The following is an 18,344-nucleotide window of genomic DNA, read 5'->3' on the forward strand; positions in this document are numbered from 1 at the left end:
GTTAGGAAAATGGACGCTTGTAAATTGAGCATCTGTTTTCCTAACCTGACCACCATCAAGACCCCCCCCCCCCCCCATTTACTGCTTTCGGTGGTTCCTCTGACTTAATAGTGCCATGATATTAAATTGGATTTTCTGCTTTCTAGTTTAAAGTTTGCAGCTCCTTAAACTTAATGCCAGCTCTACGTTAATTTTTGAAGGTTGAAACGTGCATGTTGAATGTACGGTTATTTTTTTTTTTTTTATATCTGGGGTAATAGCTAATAGCCTCCTCAACATAGCATTTACATATAATGTGTGTTATTAGCTATGCCCTGGTTTGGATGCACATTTTGGATGCATTGATCCCCTGATTGCATCAGGGGCTCTGGATGTGTGTCCAACCAAGGCTTAACCTGAGTGCATGGTATTGCATCGGCCTGTGTGTGTTTTAAACCAGGGCTTAATTTGTAGGGGGAAGGGCTCAGAAAACAGTTCCAGCATTTCTTTTCTGGCCTAAGAGCAGGGGTGTTCTTCTCTCCCCTCTCGGTAGCCTAAAGGGAAAGGGTGAGTGTGAAGCACACAGAGAAAGAGAACAGCTGCTCTGCTCCCCTCATCCAGCCCCTTCCGCTCCTGTCCCTCCCAACACAAGCACCCCTCGCCTCCTCCAGTGGAGGAACAAAAGGGGAAAGGGTGATACTGAAACTCCAGAGGAAAGGACAGTCCCAAAAAAGGGTTAAATTAGCACAAATATGAAACTTGTGAGCAGTAGTACCAATTGTCAAAGCTTCAATTCTGGCCTTAATAAATGGTATTACTCATCACAAGTTTCAAACTTGTACTAATTCAACGTCTTTTTTGTATGTGTTACCACTTCACTTCTGGCGGAACAACCCAGAACAGTGTTCGGACACCATCATTTTGGGACACAAGAAAGCAGAGCTGGCAGTTTAAATCACTTCTGGCTCCCATGCAGCACCAGAACAGGCAACAGCAACATGGATCATTTATAACCCCTCAGCCCTTGAAGAAAGCAGAGTAGAATAGAGAGTGTTAGAGCTGCTTAACCTGAGACCAGGGCAACCACATGGGTTTGATTTTTGTGCAATTACCTAGCACCATGGAGAAGGCTGTGTGAAAACAGCCAAGGTCAAAAAGACGGGGTGACTGCCTGTCAGTACCACTGCCACAGCTGTTGACGTCCTGATTTATCATGCAGTCATCTCAGGCCATGCCGCCTCTGCTGCTGCTGGTGAGGGAAAAGGCCATGAGGGTGAATGAGGGGATGTGAGCATTAAGGGAAATGAGTGAATGAGGCGAGGTAGTGGGGCAAGAGTGAGGCATCAGACGGAGAGGAGGCCAAGTAAGTAATGGAAAAGAAAAAGTTAATGAATGCAGTCAAAAAAGCAAACAATGTTGGGAATTATTAGGAAGGGAATGGTGAATAAAAACAGAAAATGTCATAATGCCTCTCTCGCTCCATGGTGAAGACCGCACCTTGAATACTGTTTACAATTCTGGTCGCCACATTTCAAAAAAGATATAGTTGCGATGGAGAAGGTACAGAGAAGGGCGACCAAAATGATAAAGGGAGTGGAACAGCTCCCCTATGAGGAAAGACTAAAGAGGTTAGGACTTTTCAGCTTGGAGAAGAGACAGATGAGGGGGGATATGATAGAGGTGTTTAAAATCATGAGAGGTCTAGAATGGGTAAATGTGAATTGGTTATTTACTCTTTTGGATAATAGACTAGGGGTTCTCCATGAAGTTAGCATGTGGTGCATTTAAAACTAATCAGAGAAAATTCTTTTGCACTCAATGCACACTTAAACTCTGGCATTTGTTGCCAGAGGATGTGGTTAGTGCAGTTGGTGTAGCTGTGTTTAAAAAAGGATTGGATAAGTTCTTGGAGGAGAAGTCCATTACCTGCTATTAATAAAGACGACTTAGAAAATAGCCACTGCAATTACTAGCAACAGTAACATGGAATAGACTTAGTGTTTGGGTCCGTGCCAGGTTCTTATGGCCTGGATTGGCCACTGTTGGAAACAGGATTCTGGGCTTGATGGACCCTTGGTCTGACCCAGTATGACATGTTCTTATGGGATCAGAGGGGCTGTGGGTTGTATGGAGAAGAGGAATAAAGAGTGAATCGGGGGCTCAAAGGTGCTGCAGGGTATGAATGAGAGCGGAAGGATTATGAGATGTGAGTGAAATGATCAAAGTAGTGATGGGAGGGAATGGGTGTTTGGAAAGAGAGAGAAGAAAGTGAGTGAGGAAAGCATGTGGCATTGCTTCCTTTCTTCCATCCCCAAAGATCAGGCCCTGCTTTTGAATTCCAGGGCCCACACCCCTGGCCAAGGAGAACGAAGACAGCACACACTAGTCTGCTCACGCCTCCCAAGGCAGAGGTAAGCCAGCTGATTCTGGTTTGAAGAGGAGGCCTGTACCTTACTGGCTGAGGAGAGAGGGAAGGAGAGGGTAATTTTCCAGATAGAAGGGGGATTCAAAGAACATGCATTAGGAAAGGTAGAAGGAAGGCCAAATAAATGCTGGTTTGGTTAAAAGGTGAGGTAAAAAGCTACTTTAGCTAAAAGATCTTCCTTCAAAAATTGGAAGAAGGGGCCATCTGAATAAATAGGAAAAAGAATAAGCATTGCAAGTTCAATGTAAAACACTGATAGGAAAGGTTAAAAGAGAATGTGAAAAGAAGTTGGCCACAAAGCCAAAAACTCATAACAGCTTTTTCAAATATAGCCAAAGCAGGAAGCCTGCAATGGAGTAAGCAGGACTGTTAGATGATCAAGGGGTTAAAGAGGCACTTAGGGAACATAAAGCCATAGGGGAAAGACTAAATGAGTTATTTGCTTCAGTGTTTACTGATGAGGAGATACCCATTCTGGAGACAGTTTTCAATGGTGATGATTCAGATGAACTGAACCAAATCATGGTACAGCTGGAAGATGTAGAGTTCAGAGTGACAAACTGAAGAGTAGCAAAGCACCAGGATCAGATGGGATACACCCCAGTCCTATTACAAGTAATTTATAACCTATCATTAAAATCATCCATTGTACCTGAAGACTGGAAGGTGGCCAATATAACCCCGATATTTAAAGAGGGCGCCAGAGGGGATCTGGGAAATTATAGACTGGTGAGCCTGATTTCAGTGCCAGGAAAAATCATGGAAACTATTCTAAAGAACAAAATCACAGAACATATACATGGACATGGTTTACTGGGACACAGCCAGCATGGATTTACTCAAGGGAAGTCTTGCCTCACAAATCTACATTTTTTTGAAGGAGTGAATAAACGTGGATAAAGGTGACGTGGTGTATTTGGATTTTCAGAAGGCGTCTGACAAAGTCCCTCATGAGAGGCTTGTAAGAAAACTAAAAAGTCATGGGATAGGAAACAACGCTGACAGCAGAGGGCCATTGTGCCACTTAAAGGAAGTCAGCTGGGAGACCTGCAGTAACTGCTTCTACTCACACTGCCATCCATGCTATTATTGTACTATGCACTTTCTCCCAAAGTGCTGGAGTTACCTGCTTTCATGGGGTAGCTCCATTCACCTCCCACCACACTGTATATTTATAAATGATCTGGAAAGAGGTACGCTGAGTGAGGTGATCAAATGTGCAGATGTCACAAAAATTATTCAGAGTAGTTGAATCACAAGTGGATTGTGATAAATTGCAGGAAGACCTTGTGAGACTGGAAGAGTGGGTGTCCATATAGCAGATGAAATTTAATGTGGATAAGTGCAAGGTGATGCATATTGGGAAAAATAACCCATATTATAGTTACATGATGTTAGGTTCAATGTTAGGAGTTACCACCCAGGAAAAAGATCTGGGCATCATAGTTGATATTACATTGAAATCGTTGGCTCAGAGTATTGTGGTGGTCAAAATAATTTAAAGCTAGTCACAGATGTATTGCATTAACTACAACTTATCAGCTATGACCAAGCAGTCCCATATGAATCAGTGATTTTTCAGCAATCATTATCTTAGGCACAATGCAATCTCTCCATCTATCCGTCCATGTTGCCCTTCAAAAACTTGCTTTCATTCCCCCCCCTTCAGTACTATAATTCTGCCTTCCAAACGCATAGGCAAGTCTCTAACTTTTGCAGCCCACAGACTTTTGTAATTCTAAAATAATTAAAACATTATTGAATTCCAGCATGCATCTGCTTATTTTAAATGGAGTTTATTGCCTAAAACCACATTTACTGAATAAACACAAGTTCTGAGAGGTTCAGTGACTAACAAATGAGCTTAGGCGTATAGATATAGTTTACCGTCTTAGTTGAGGAGGGATGAGGAAAGGGCATACTGGTGAGGGGGGGGGGGGGAAGGGGGCCAATTCAGCACTAGCACCTGGAACAGCAGTGCGCTGCCCCCCCCAGATTACACCTGTGCTTCTGGACGCACAGAACCAGCTCGGGCTTCACGTTCTCATAGCTACCAGCCCCAACGATTACAGAGATGTGGTCCTCTCGTCATCGCGCAAGAACCAAGCGGCGGTTCACCTCGGTGCTCAGAGCGGCTCCCCATCCCGCTGCTCTCGCCACATCTTCAGCGCCCCCAGCCCTTCACAACACTTCCGGCCTTCCATCCCCTGCATTGGCCTGGTGTGGGAAACAAAAATCAGACAACTCCCTTTTCTGGGAATAGTTATTTATTAGCGAGCATAATCCAGCCATGATGTGACAACTGCTCTCCTCCTAATTAAACATGCACCATTTCACAATTCACTCCCATCTGAAATACTTACTTTTCCCTTCCAATAATAGAGTATCCCAAATATTTTTACTTCCCTTTCTACATACTGCAATTTAGCCTTGGAGACTCTCAATCCCTGTTTCCCTAGAAAATCTAGCAATTTATTTGTGGTTATTCATACCCGCTCCTGATATTTGCAAATCATCCACATACTGCAGTACCTGGGTTCCTTTGGGTAAGGAAAATTTCTGTAAAACCTGTTCTAGAACCCGTGCAAATTTGGGGACTCCTTAAACCCCTGGGGAAGAACCTTCCATTGGTGGTGTTCTCTACCTGTGTAAGGATTTTCCCATTCAAATGCAAACATGTCTTTGCTCTCCTTAGCTAGGAGACAACTCCAAAATGCATCTTTCAGATCTACTACACTAAACCATTTAAATTCCTGACTGAACTAGAAGATCTCTGCCTAGCAGATTACACCCTATCTAGGGTATGTATAGGAGACTTCCCCGGACCTCCCTGTCCTGATTCCCTATATTAGGGTCTTCTATTATTGGGACTGAAAACTGTTCCCCTTTTACCCCGGACCCTGTGAGTTTCTGGGACATTTTACTGACCCCTGCTGGCAAAGTGGTAACTGAAGATCTGGCAGCTCCTGTGTCTACTAAGAAAACTATCTCCTCCATTCTTGGTCCAACCTTTACATTTATCAAGGGCTTTCGGTAGTAGCCCCTGACCCCCCCCCCCCCCCCTATTCGCTTTCCTCCTCTACCACTGACCCAGTCTTCTTTCACAAGCCGGGGACACTTCCCTCTTGAAGTTCCCTACCTGCCCGCAATGAAAACACCCTGCCCGATTTCCTCCTCTGGCTTCCCGGAGTGAGGAGGTCCAATCCCTCTCAAGCCCCCTATGCCAGGGGTAGCGAGCCCCTGGACTTTTATTGAAGTTCCTTGCCGGGGGTAGCGAACCCCTGGGCTGAAACTTCTTCCCCTCCCTCTTCCCAAGGGAGCCTGCAGCACTGCAACATCTTTTCCCCTGTTTTTCTTGGGCGCTTCCTCATTATCTCATGTACTGTACTTACCATACTTCTAGTCTTCTGTTTCTGCTTTTCTTCCTCATGCCTCACAAAGACTTTCTGTGCTTCTTTCAACAGTTCCTCAATTGACTTCTCATTGCAGCTGTCTGTATCATTACCCTCTCCTCTGCTGTAAATATTATACCCATAATTGATGTCAATTCTGCCTTAGTAAAAATATTAGGTCCTAAGAATTGATCTATTTGTTCTGCTAAACCTGTAGGATCATCTAGTAAAGGTTTCTTTTTTTTTTTTTAAATGCTCATGTCTGCACTAGTAAGGGGACTGTTTACGTATCCAATATGACCACCCCCTATTGGTACTTCCCTTAGGGGATACAGGGGGTCTGATATCTCCTGCTTTTCTGATCTTTTATCTTTTTCTCCTAACTCATGGTCCCAGAGAATCTGGGAGCCCTTACTGCTCTGTATCCTTTATTAACTGCTTCAATGCCGTGCCTTTATTCTTCTCCCCTTCATCCCTCCCTTCTCCTGTTTTCTCTGTGCTCTGGCTGCCACTTTTTCTATTGCGTCTCAATCTACTCTGGGATCTTCATTCCCATGAACCCCCTTTAACTATTTCCTTGCCTTTTTCTTGAGAAAACAGTATTTTCCTATATATTTAAAATCTGACATAACTAATTCTCATCTAACTCCATTCTCTGGCTAAAATACTGCTGGTGGCTTTATACTCTGTTTTGGCCACTCAAAACATTATTTTATCTTTTTTTTTTTTTATCTTTTACCTTAGTAATATCCTCTCATCCCATGACTTTAACATCTGAAGGAATTTTACAGGGGCTCTTCCCTTCCCATCTTTCAACGTTAGGCACTTTATTTGCCATTGTGACATTTCTCAAAGCCTCACACTTCAAATATTCCTTTTAAGGTCACAATCCCCAGCAAACAAGGTAAATCTTAAAAATCTGATCTTACCTTGCTTCCGTGCACGGAATTCTCTTGGCTCTTGTGCCTACTTTCAGCGCTGTTACAATAATGGTTTCACTGAGCTCACTCACTCTAGTTTTGGTCAGTGGGGACACTGGTTTCTGATAAGGGCTCAAGGGCTGTTGAAATCAACGGGCGTGCCTTCCTCTCCCTGCTCACCAGGCTCCAGTGTCCACGATGGCTTCTCAAGTCCCTGTTCGGGTGCCAAGCTGTGGGAAACAAAAATCAGACAAATCCCTTCTCTGGGAATTGTTATTTATTAGAGAGCATAATTCAGTGAAATCATTATAAAAGATCTTTACATGACCACTAGAAAATGGGGTGACATACATATAGTAGGCAGTGGCACACCCCCACAGAATCTCAACAAGGAATTTATACTCTTTTTGCTGGCTGAAGCCCTGGTTTTACTTCCCACTTTTTGACCACACTAATAAGCACCTTCTTGCTTGTTCCACCCCTTTTAGTTATCTCTTCCTTTGCAACTGGGAGGGGGCCCCTTACCTCCATCCCCTGATGCTTATCAGTGTCTGGCAGGTCTTTGTATATGCGGTTTCTAAATGGCAGGGCTACAATATCTTATCTTGCAAGAAGCTAATTTGCACAGAAGCAGAACTTTAAAAGGAGAAGGGGGGTTAGTTCTAACCTCATACCTTCACTTTATGCTTTGTGAGGAAGAGGCCCCTAACTGCTCTCCAGGCATATTCTGGGCAAAAGCATCTAGAAAGGGAAGTTTTCTTTAGCCATGTTTAAAGGTCATTTTAAAGAAAAATATTTTTTAATATCTAGCTTAATTACTGAGATGGCAACATTTAAAGTCATTTCTCACACCGGCAATTCAGCACATTCAGAGCATGAAATAAAAAACATACTATCTGCAATAAAAAATGGTTAAATATTTCTTACCACCCTTGCTTTTTCTTTTTATTCGAGGACAACGTTTTTCCAGAACATTGCGTGCTCTTCACAGATAACAGACGGTGGAGCACCGTGCCAGAGATTGGCAATACGGCAGCAAGGCGCATGTGCAGAATCCTGGTGCCCCCGAGGGACCGGAAGCTGCAGTCGGAATTCCAGCAGACTCTCGCCGGCAGGTAGCCTGTGACATCGCAGTCTTGGTGCGCATGCGCGAAGCAATACACTCTCTCTCTCTCTCCCTCCCCCCTCCCCCCTTGGTGTTGGCCAGAGCTGAACGTGGAACTGGAAGCAAGGAAGGAAAGAGTCGTGGTTCGACGTCTGTGACAGCACGGTGGGAAAAAAAAAACTCTCTGCAGAAATAAAAACCGCCTATAAAAATTACAAAGCAGCCCAATTTGGCAGGGAAAACCACTTACCTGGCAGCACTGCATTGAGGAGATGCAAGCCGACGGAGCTTTGACGGGACCCAAGTCTCGAGAATCTATGGATCTCATTCCGTAGAGATTTTTTTTTTTTTGGTTCTTCCCCGAGTCGCAAAATGGGAAACGTTTCCTTTTGAATGAAACAAGTACTGAACGTTGCTTTGTCCCGGACCGATTGCTGATTCTAGTCCGGTCTGATTCGCTTCCAGATCTGGGGGGAGGGGGGAGGGAGGAGAGCTGGTGCTGCTGCATAACAAAGATGCCCTTCCCCAGCCAGACCGCCACCACAGACTCCCCCTTTGAGAACAGCGGTGTGGACCCCAACATTTTGGCCATTGTAGTGGCATCAGGTAAAGATATTTTTGCCCCCACCTCTTCACTCTGCAAATAAAAGCACCCTCTCGTGGAAGCACCATGTGGTTATCTGCATGTTATCCCTGCCTGCCTTTTCAGTGTTTTTGTTTTACTTATTTTCTGTTTAGGTTTATTCTGTCATCTTTGTGTTTAGAACTATAGTGAAGTTATCTTGAATAAATAACAGTCAACATGCTTTTTGGAAGTGTTGCTGCAGTGTCCGATTAGAACTGGAGCATAGCCCTTGAGTGTGAGTGTGTGTGGAACGATGTGGTTGCCCTGTTATTCCATTTGAATGCCGCAGAAGGGTAAGTCTGGAAGAGATCATCCAGGATGCCCAGAATCTGCTTCATGCCACGGCCAGCATGCCTGACCTGTTCCTTGTTTCGTTTGTTTTGCTAGCAGCTTCCTCCTCTGTTTTCCTACTGGTGATTCTGGTGCTGCTGCTGCTGTTGTACCACAGAGACCCCGAGTGCTGCCAGTTCCTCTGCTCCTGGCGTTCTATCCCGAACCACCCATACACCGTGAGTACCGTCGCTTGCCCTGCTACTGTCTGGCTTTTGTATCTCCTGCCATCCATTCCTTGTTATAATCTTGTAAAAACGACATTTCTGTTATTTGTTCAATAAAGTGTGACCTCTTCTGCTCTCCCTTCCACCCCTGATTGATTGGTTGTCTTAAAAGTCTTTTCCATTCTTCGATCCAGGAGATAGGAAAACCACTAAGAATATTACTAGTCTAGAAGTGGAAAATTAAAAGCAGTTTAAGGGATTATTGGCGAGGAACTTTCTTTTGTCAGTAAAAAGCTGCCTGTCGCACACCACATCCTCCATAGAAGGGAGCATGTATAACCCAGGTTTGCCTTGTGCACCACCAGGACGACTGAGGGCGCCGGGAGGCTGCTGTAGACCACATTAATGTGCACCTTCTTGCCTTGTTCCCAGTGCACTATTTATTGTTAGAAGCAGAGCTGTAGCTTTTGATGGACAGCTCAGCAGGAGACTCCGGTAGAAGGAAGGGGGAAGGCAGGTTTGTAGGGAGAAACAATGCCCCTTTCTTCTTCCCTGGCTGGGTATCCCAGCAACTAGCTGAAGACCTTGCAGTGAGCTGGCTCCGGAAGCCAGAGTTTGAATCATCTTTCCATTGCCTGGTGTCCACCTGAGACTAGCGAGCCCATAAAAATATCATATGGATGGCCCTGGATCAGGGGGCAGCTGGAAAAAATGGAGACTTGTTACAGGATACAATTAATAGCAGCAAAAATATGGTTTAGAGAACTGTTTGTTAGTGGAACAATTATTCCAAGTTGCCATTTTCATTTTAAGGCTGTTACTGTGAAGGTATTGATAGTTAAAGTGTTTTTGGTTTTTTTTTTTAAATAAAACTCCTTATCCTTGTGTAATCTCACCATTATAAATCTAAATAAAGCAAGCACTGCCTTGTTGATCCCTATCACAACTCCCTGTAGGCCTCACTGTATTGCATTAGGCATGAACAACGAAAGTGTTATCTCAAGGAAAGAGATTTTTTAAAAGTAGGGGCCATTGGCCCTAAATAAAATACATGTTTAAAAACAATTATACAATTAAAACAAAACTATAAGGGCATCAAAGAGGACAGAGCAAAACCTTCCAGGTCATATTTGTGATGATTTTGTTGTACCTAGCTGTCTGTGTAAGGAGGCTGAGTTTTCAATAAACCTTATTCCTTAGAAAGTCCTCATTTAGCATAAAGGCAGAAAACCAGAAGAATTAAAATTGGATGGGCCATTTTGCTCTCTTTCTACTGTCATTCACTGTGTTACTATATAACCTTGTCTTTCCCCTCCCCCTTCACCTGGTTGTGGATCACAGGCTGCTCTAGAGATGACTATGAGATGGAGGGTGAAGGCAAGGGTGATAAGACATAGGGGAGCCGTACCATTTTTCCATAAACATATGAAAAAAAATGCAACTGTGCTATTGTAACCCACCTAGAATCAGTGATAAGCAAGATATACATTTCAGATAAATATACTGTAAGCAAATCATTCTAGAAGTATTAAGTATTGGGTTTATTTTTGGGGGTCCTTTTGAGGAATGACCGGGGGGGGGGGGGGGGGAAGAGTCAGGGTGTGTGCTGTGAGATGCATGCGAAAAGGAGGCTGCCAGGCACCAAAAATAGAATGGACAGAAAGGCAACATGTTTATTTATTTATACATTTTATATACCATCGTTCCATATTAAGATCAATTGTTCAGGGATTAAGCACATTTTAATGCAGATGTCTCAGGCAGTTGAGGCCCCTCTTCTTTATTTGTCCACTTGTCAGCAAACCCCTTACATAGTAGAGATGTAATGTTCCCTTGTCTTGGTTATTTTCTCCCCCTTCCTCACTTTGGACAGAACCGCCCTCCCACGTACTTCAACAGCAACCAGAGGCTGGTGGGATCTCTTTCCAGAGAGCAGCGAGGAGCAACCTCTAGCGTGAGCCTAGGAGTGCAGGTAAGAATTACCTGTAAGTGAATCTCCATGCAAGATGATAAAGAACTGATGATGGGATACATGCTCACGATCCTCTTTTTTTTTTTTTTCTTATGGTTGGCTCCATGTTTTCAATAGGATGAGGTGTACTGTGTGGGATCGCCTAGCAGTTACCAACTCTCCCACTGGGAGCAACACCACCTGCCCAGCTATGAGAGCGTGCGCAAGAAGGATCGGCAACGAGAGATCCACCAAATGATTGCACAGAGGTTTGGGCTACGGGAGTCCCCCTCCCAGGATGTGAGTGAATCCTATAATCTCTCCCCTAGAAACACAGAAGATGTTGGCAGCAAAGGACCATTTGCTCTACCTGGTCTGCCCATTTGTACCTACCTACTATGGAGTGACAGGTCTTATGGCATCTGTGGTCTTCACCTTTCCTCAGCCATTTAAAGGTCCCATTGTGTCTATTCCAGGCATGCCTGAATTTTGCCAGTGCTCGAGTTCCTATCACTTTCTCTGGAAGTTTGTTGCAGTTGTCCATCATCTCTCAGTGAAAAAGTTTTTTCTCACATTCCCTTTGAGCTGCTCTCCCTCTGGCTTCATGAGGACTTTTTCCTTGAATTTTTCAAGTCATGGAAAATGCTTCCTTCAGGTATTTTTATTGAAGCCTGCTGGCTATCTGAACATTTGTATCATCTCTCTCTTCCTTTCTCTCTTTTAGAGAGCATGTATTTTTGGATGCTTACAGTCCAGGCCTTGCACCATTTTAATGATCTGCCTTCGAAATGCCTCTCCCTTTTCAATCTCCTTTTATAGCACCACCCTCTGTTCCCGCAATCCGTCTGCTTTCTTTATCCCTCTACTCTTGACCTTCCATTTACACAGTTTTCACTCGCACTCTCTCCATCCTCTGTCTCATGGTGGAGAGATTAGAGTTGGGTTTTTTTCTGGGGGGGGCACAGGTTAGCTAAAGAAGTTTTCTCAATTCTCCACCAATGCACACAGTGCTGCTGAGGATATTTTACTGTCCACAATCCTCTCTCAAGGAGCTCACAGCCTGAGTTGTAATACTGGGAGATGGCACACAGTGACCTTGAACACAGCACAAGCTTTGCTCACTCGTAATTTGGGGCTTGTTGGGGACAGGGACACTAGATCCATGTGATTTTTATTATGTATAATGGTTTTACACCGGCACTGCATATAAATAATTCTTTTAGGAACCTGTAGCAAATCAGACCTTTTGTGGCTGTTTCTTTAGTGCTATTCTGTATCGCCCACTGCCTATCTTTTGTTTACTTTAAAATGCTTTATTGCCATGATCAAAGCATTTAGTTTGCCAAAAGCTATTGCAAGTTCATAAAGTATTTAATATAGAAATAAGGGTCAGCACCAGGTTGTAAGTTATTGGAGTAACTTTATACATATGTGACTAGCTTTCCAGAGCTCTGCTTCCTTCATCATGTCAGTGAAGCGAGTGTTCATGAAATCTTTTTTTTTTTGGTCCAGCAAAGGCCCTTGATAGAATTTCAAGTATGATTACTGCATAGTCTTGCATCATCCCAACATCCCCTAGTATTTCCATACAGCTGAAGGTCTGTCCCTTAATAGCTCCTCTCTATCTTTTCTAATCTGTGGTCTCCTGCTGAAATGCCCACCCCCCCCCCCCCTTTTCGTTCCTGGTCATCCATGGCTTGACATGAGCTATTCAGCTGTCCTTCAGTAGCCAGCCTCACTCCACTCCTGGAAAGTTAATCATTTAATAGTTTTGCAGGACTTTGCCTAGGTGTTCAGATTCTGACAACACTGCTTGGGCCACACTGGAGGGCTTTTTGAGGGGGGGAGGGGGAGGGAGGACAGAGGCAACCCAAGACTTAGATCAAGTTCTAGGCCCCAAGTGAGTGAAGGGTAAATTGGGGGGAATAGAAGGATTAGGTAACACTGAATCAACTATGTCATAAAAAGTCAACTTGGCTGTACAGATACATGGTTTAAGTGGCATCAGTGAACGAGGGCTCATTAAAATAGATGGGGCCTGTGATGCTGGGACTGTCAGACTTCTCCTAGGGCACAAGACTTTTGATGGGTCTTGGCACTGGACTTAAAGGAGAAAGGGCTCTATTAGGAGGCAGGGGAAGACTAGGCCAAAGCCCTAGTTTTCTGTAGTTAATGTAAATAGTTTGCTAAAACTCCTCCCCATCCCCCCACTCAGCAGCATGAACTTAAGAAATCATAAATAAAAGTTCTGGCATCCGTTTCTTCCTTCAGCTATAGCTATCCTGTTGGTAATGCTGGAGCTGCTCCACAGGTTCATCCCCCAGCCCCTCCCAAAGTGATGCCAGTACCACATTAGGTCCAATGCCCACTCACAGCCCTCTCTCCCATAGCAATGTTGTGTTCATCCTGTTGCATTTTCTTGCCACCCCCCTCCCCCTTCAGCTGGACTGTTAGGTTATGTTAGTGCTGCTGATGCAGTACAAGAGCTGCAGGGTGACTGCAATAACTTGAGGACGACTGGGCTGTAGCAGGGCCAGGCCTCAGTAAGATACATTGGTACCCCAGCAGTGCAATGAGCTGCAGCGCAGTGTGTGGTGCCACCCAAGGTCAGGGCTTTACTTATGCGGGATCAGACTTATTCTGCATTTCCATAGAGAATGGCAGAAAGGGGCTTTCCTTTGTCAGGGGTCTGTAGAAGAATAGGGGCTTTGTTAACGATAAACATGTTGTGTTACAAATAATGACAATGTTCCTTTTTTCTCCATAAAGTTACCCCCAACCTATGAAGAGTTACTCAGGAATCCTTCAGCCCTTCCAGCATCCTCAGGAAATGCAGCAGGCTCGCTAATGCCAACCGACCACAGGTTGATGGGCTCTAACCCACTACCCACTACTAGCCAAACTCCAAGAAACACAACAGTATAGCATGGTAACTGCTCCTGGCTGTGCCAGCAGCAGAATGACATTTCTTGGGCAGAATGGAAAGCATTCAGTATCAGCTCAACACCCCTTCCTGTAGCAGAGGCCATTCGTTACCTACTAAAATGTACAGGACTACTTCTTGCTGAGAGCACATATTTGGCAAAGTCTAGGCCTGGATCAGATCTATTATGGAACAAAGCTCACTTCCTCCCCGGTATTTTAACTGCTGCATGAGGGAAAACTTATTTTGTTTGTGATCTGAAGAATGAAGTCAGGGACAAGGTGACTTTTGCCAGAAAGAAGGTGCACAGGGCTGGGACAACACAAGCACAGCCTTATACAGAACTGGAGAATGAGCTCGATTCGCCTGGACAGAGAAGTCCACATGGCAGGGGCAGTGCCTCGGATTACTACCACCTTGTTTTTGAATATTTGCCTATTTTTTTTTTTTTTGCAGCTTTCTGAGAAGAAAACTGGTTGGAGAAATGTAGATAAAAAGCACATGAGGAACAAACTGAACCCTGTTTACACCAAAGATCCTTTTTATATTGTTTCCTAGATTTGAAGTGGGAGCCAGCTGTTATTATTTTAAATATCTCTGATGTTACTTTCAGTGTTTTGTATGGAAAGCTGCAGCAGCCCAGGGTAGCTTGTGTTGCTGTTTCAAGTGCCAGGGAAGTGTGGACACTGCCCGGGAGGGCATGATATGCAATAGAAGAAGCCAGCCCACTGGAGGCTAGGCAGGAGCCATTGAATGCAAGCCAACATTTCAATCCCCTTGCAGGGATTTTCTTCAGCTTTGTACTGGTGTGGCGTCTCTCCCTTTTCAGTAGCTTTGGCCTCTGTGCTGCATTAACTGTTTACAGGCTTTTTAATGCAGTGCTGGATCTGACTTAGGTCTGTTTCTAGTATTCAAAAAGGGAGAGAGTTTTTTGAGCCCTCTGCTGTTGTGCACAATGTAATTTCTAAAAGGAGAGCTCAGCTAACAAACATGGCATTTGTCATGCATAGCACAGCAATCCTGGCCCCCTCTTTTGATGCTAAATTAATGTGTAAAGTAAACAATAAATGGTGATGGTAACCATCCACTATTTAAAAGGCCTCTCCCCGTTTGGGCTTTCCTTTGATGGTGTGAAGGCAGCAGGCAGGCGAGGGTAAGGAGTTTCTTCTTCCACAAGTGTTTTGGAAAAATAACGTGTCTGTCCTGTGTATGAAGGGCAAATGGTGTACATGTTCTCGCCAACATGGAATGAATGAAAGATGTGTGGGTGAGAGTCTCTGATCACACAGGGCTTTGCAATCTGGCTTGTGGCGTGGATATCAGAATGATGTACAGTCCTGCTTCCTCCCCCACATTCCACAAGTGCGTTAGAGATGGCTCCTTCTAAAACATGCTACAAAAAGGAGAACTAGTTCTGTTAGGCCGGCCATAGTTCCAGGAATGGGAAGAAGCAAATCTCAACTACCCAGATGTTATGTATGACTGTCTTTAATTTACAGTACAGTTAAACGTTGCTGCAGGAAGAGGACGGGTGAAGTTGATTGGGCCGCACTTCGACCCGTCAGCAGACTCAGGTTTGATTCCCATACCTGACCTCTGCTCCCCAGGGCTGGGGATGCTGCGGAGCCAGCATTTATAACTCCATACAGGGGGGAAATAGTCCCAGCCATCGTTCAATGATAACAGCTAAGGGCTGGACTCAGAGTCCATCTGTAAGCCCTGGAGGGAGCCTTTAAGGATCCTGGGTCCATGATTTTTATTTCAATAACTGGGGTTGGGGGAAAGAGTGTTATTAAAACAGTGGGAGGCAGGAACAGCAGCTAGTTCTGAATAAAAGCTCATGGCATTGTAGCTCACTAGAGGCCAACTTCAATTGAGCTGGGAGCCCCAAAGAGGATATGTCTGATCCTCTCTCCATTCCCTTAAAAATATGGAAAAAAAAGTAGTTTTAGTAGAATGACATGAGACCCAAAAGAATGGTCATTAGTCCCTTTCTGTGTCTTTCCCACTCAAGCCAGCGATTTTTTGAGAAGGAGCTGTGTTTAGAAACGACTATGGGGTTCTACTTCCTTACATTTGCAAGTGCTACTGTCATGAAAAAGTTGAAAGCTGCTGTCAAATGCTAAAACATTTAATTCCTTTGAATTATGATTTATTAACCTCTTTGGAATTCAAAAAAGTTACTTCCTGTAACCAAAAACAGAACACACACTACCTGATTGCTATAAATCGTTTAGTGTACAAGCAACCCAGCTCCATGGGTAGGGTCTGATTCTCTATCTGCCATCAACCTGGACCTGCCAGGTGTATGTCTACAGTGTTAGAGCCCATCCATGAGACTCCAGCCAGCTTTCTGTTTGGGCATGGGGATTGACCCAGCTCTCTGCTGTTGCTGGATAGCCTCTGCTCCCCTTCCAAGAAACAGGAAGTGAGGGGTAGATCTCAGAGCATGTCCACCAGTCTGAAGCGCCCCTCTTGTGGGGCAGGGATGACATTGATGAAGGTTTTGTAAAGCACAGCCCCAACTGGCAGGCGACAGATCACATTGCGGGTTTCCACACTGCGGGGAGAGGGTACATATACCTCCTTGGTGTAGCGAACAATCCCATCCTCCAGTGCGAACAGAGTTTTGTTATGCCCCATTCCTACCTGAAACACAGGGACAACAGGTTAATCAGTGGGAGGCCACTTCCCCCCATAGCATTCATTCCTCAGTCTAGCATGGTACAGAAGTGCTGACTTTTCTGGTGGGATTAGTAGTCTTCCTTTTGAACATGGCAAACAGTTTGCTTGGGTTGCAATTATAAAGTAACTCACTTTTTTTTTTAAAAGCAATATGCTCAGAGTGTAAAAGTCCTACACATTGGCATGAATTTAAATTTTTTTTTCATTTAAGCCTCTTATTTATAGCTTTTAGATGGTGCTCTGGTCTAGGACTCCTCAGGAAATTATAGAACAAAAAACTAATAATGGCACAAAGTTAAGTTATCACCTAAAAGTAGCAGACTAGGCCTTCAATTGTTGCAAAATCTGGCAGGTGCACAACCAGACTGAGTCTAGTAAGTAAGAGAAACTGCTGTACTGGGGTTCTCCTTCCTAATAAAACCATGCTTTAGAAAAATAAATGTGCCTCGAAGAAACACGCTATGATTTTGGCATTGGAATGGTGCAACCTGAGCACTTCCTCCAGAGGCACAAAACAGGAGGGCTGCCAGCATGCACAGTACTTCAAGCACAGATGTGCAGTGGGACACCTGGCTCTTGCCCCCAAATGATCCAATACAAACCCTTCAGCAGCAACTGAAGGAAAGCCATGCCCTGTTATTACCATCCAGGCGCTCATCACTCTAGTACTTTCTATGAAGGCAGAGATGAAGGAGGGCTGAGATTTTGTTTTAAATTGAATTGAGTATCAGTGGGTCACACTTTGTTATGGGTAAAACCCACACTCAACGCATGTTACAAAAATCATTCAATACATATAAAGCATAATTCTGTAAAATCAGTATACAACCTGCTCTCGCCCCATGATGAGTTCTCAATCTTCATACCATATGGTGTACACACAGATAAAATGCATGAGCAGACTTCTGCCTATGGGATGTGAAACTCATGCTATGCCAGTAAAGCAGAATTGCTTACCTATAACAGGTGTTCTCAGAGGATGACAGTATGTTAGTCCTCACACAATTGACATCATAGGATGGAGCCCAATGCGGAAAACTTATATCAAAGTTTCTAGAAACCTTGACTAGGCACACTGAGCATGCTCATCATGCCCTATACCACATGTCCACGCAGGGTCCCTCTTCAGTCTCGTAACAAAGATAAAAAAATAGGAGAAACACAACTCTGCGGGGTGGCGGGCGGGTTTCGTGAGGACTAACATCCTGCTGTCCTCAGAGAACATCTGTTACAGGTAAGCAATTCTGCTTTCTCCTAGGATAAGCAGGATGGTAATCCTCATACATAGGTGAATCCCTAGCTACAGGCCTGCCCTGATATTGCGTGATGAGAAATGGGGAAGTCCCCAGACTGATCAGTTTCCGGATGGACAATTCCCGCAGGAGTGGAAACCAGACCTGTCTTGGCCAATGAGGGGCTATGAGCATCACAGACCCTTTGTCCTCATGAAGCTTCAAGACAGTCTTCACCACTAAGGGAATCAGAGGATATGCGTACAGAAGACCCTTGCCCAATGATGGGCCAGGGCACGTAAGGCTGGTTTGCTATCTGACCTGGACAGGGAACAGAACAGAGGTACCTTTCTGTTGCAGGGGGATATGAACAGATATACTTCTGGGCTCCCTCAGAGGCGGAATATCCAATTCGCTATCCCCTGGTCCAGAGACCCACTCGTGGGGTCTGAAGGCTCAAGTCAGCCTGTCTGCAACCACGTTTCTCTGACCCGGATAGATACATGGCCCAGAGCACCATCCATGAGACAAGGCCCACAACCAGATCTGGACTGCTTCTTGACACAGGAGGTATAATCATGTTCCTCCCTGCTTGACGACATACCACGTG

General features: G+C 44.6%; 2 protein-coding genes and 1 long non-coding RNA gene across 5 annotated transcripts in view; 1 reads left to right on the top strand and 2 right to left on the bottom strand.

Annotated features, from left to right (window-relative positions):
• Nucleotides 1-3,790: 3,790 nt before the first annotated feature.
• On the bottom strand, nt 3,791-8,202 carry LOC115090935. Of its 2 annotated transcripts, none has more exons than XR_003856547.1 (3): nt 8,072-8,202; nt 6,726-6,946; nt 3,791-5,920 (listed from the first exon to the last, which is right to left on the bottom strand). It is a non-coding gene; the product is annotated as an uncharacterized LOC115090935 (long non-coding RNA). The 2 variants fall into 2 exon arrangements; XR_003856546.1 differs by lacking the exon at nt 8,072-8,202 and adding an exon at nt 7,644-7,864.
• A 77-nt stretch (nt 8,203-8,279) lies between these two features.
• Nucleotides 8,280-14,917, top strand: LOC115090932. 2 transcript variants are annotated; one of them, XM_029600625.1, is made up of 5 exons: nt 8,280-8,427; nt 8,834-8,955; nt 10,817-10,915; nt 11,033-11,194; nt 13,664-14,917. In XM_029600625.1, exons 1-5 carry the CDS (start codon nt 8,337-8,339, stop codon nt 13,817-13,819), a joined length of 630 nt encoding a protein of 209 aa, XP_029456485.1. In that variant the 5' UTR covers nt 8,280-8,336; the 3' UTR covers nt 13,820-14,917. The 2 variants fall into 2 exon arrangements, with proteins under 2 accessions (XP_029456485.1, XP_029456486.1); XM_029600626.1 differs by having other exon boundaries at nt 8,837-8,955.
• A 370-nt stretch (nt 14,918-15,287) lies between these two features.
• MRPL27 (mitochondrial ribosomal protein L27) overlaps nt 15,288-18,344 on the bottom strand; it is a 34,877-nt gene continuing 31,820 nt past the window's right edge. The window contains exon 4 of the mRNA XM_029600627.1: nt 15,288-16,466. Coding sequence (XP_029456487.1) covers nt 16,260-16,466 — 207 coding nt within the window. The 3' untranslated portion in view covers nt 15,288-16,259. The remainder of the gene's footprint in view (nt 16,467-18,344) is intronic.

The sequence above is a fragment of the Rhinatrema bivittatum genome, chromosome 4 (genome assembly GCF_901001135.1).
Source record: "Rhinatrema bivittatum chromosome 4, aRhiBiv1.1, whole genome shotgun sequence".
NCBI lineage: Eukaryota > Metazoa > Chordata > Amphibia > Gymnophiona > Rhinatrematidae > Rhinatrema > Rhinatrema bivittatum.

Excerpts from the sequence above, each read along its gene's own strand:
- LOC115090932 (XM_029600625.1), top strand. The coding sequence starts at position 8,337 with ATGCCCTTCCCCAGCCAGACCGCCACCACAGACTCCCCCTTTGAGAAC. Across the intron at positions 8,428-8,833 it reads GGCCATTGTAGTGGCATCAG|CAGCTTCCTCCTCTGTTTTC; the intron begins GTAAAGATATTT and ends TTGTTTTGCTAG. Across the intron at positions 8,956-10,816 it reads TCCCGAACCACCCATACACC|AACCGCCCTCCCACGTACTT; the intron begins GTGAGTACCGTC and ends CACTTTGGACAG.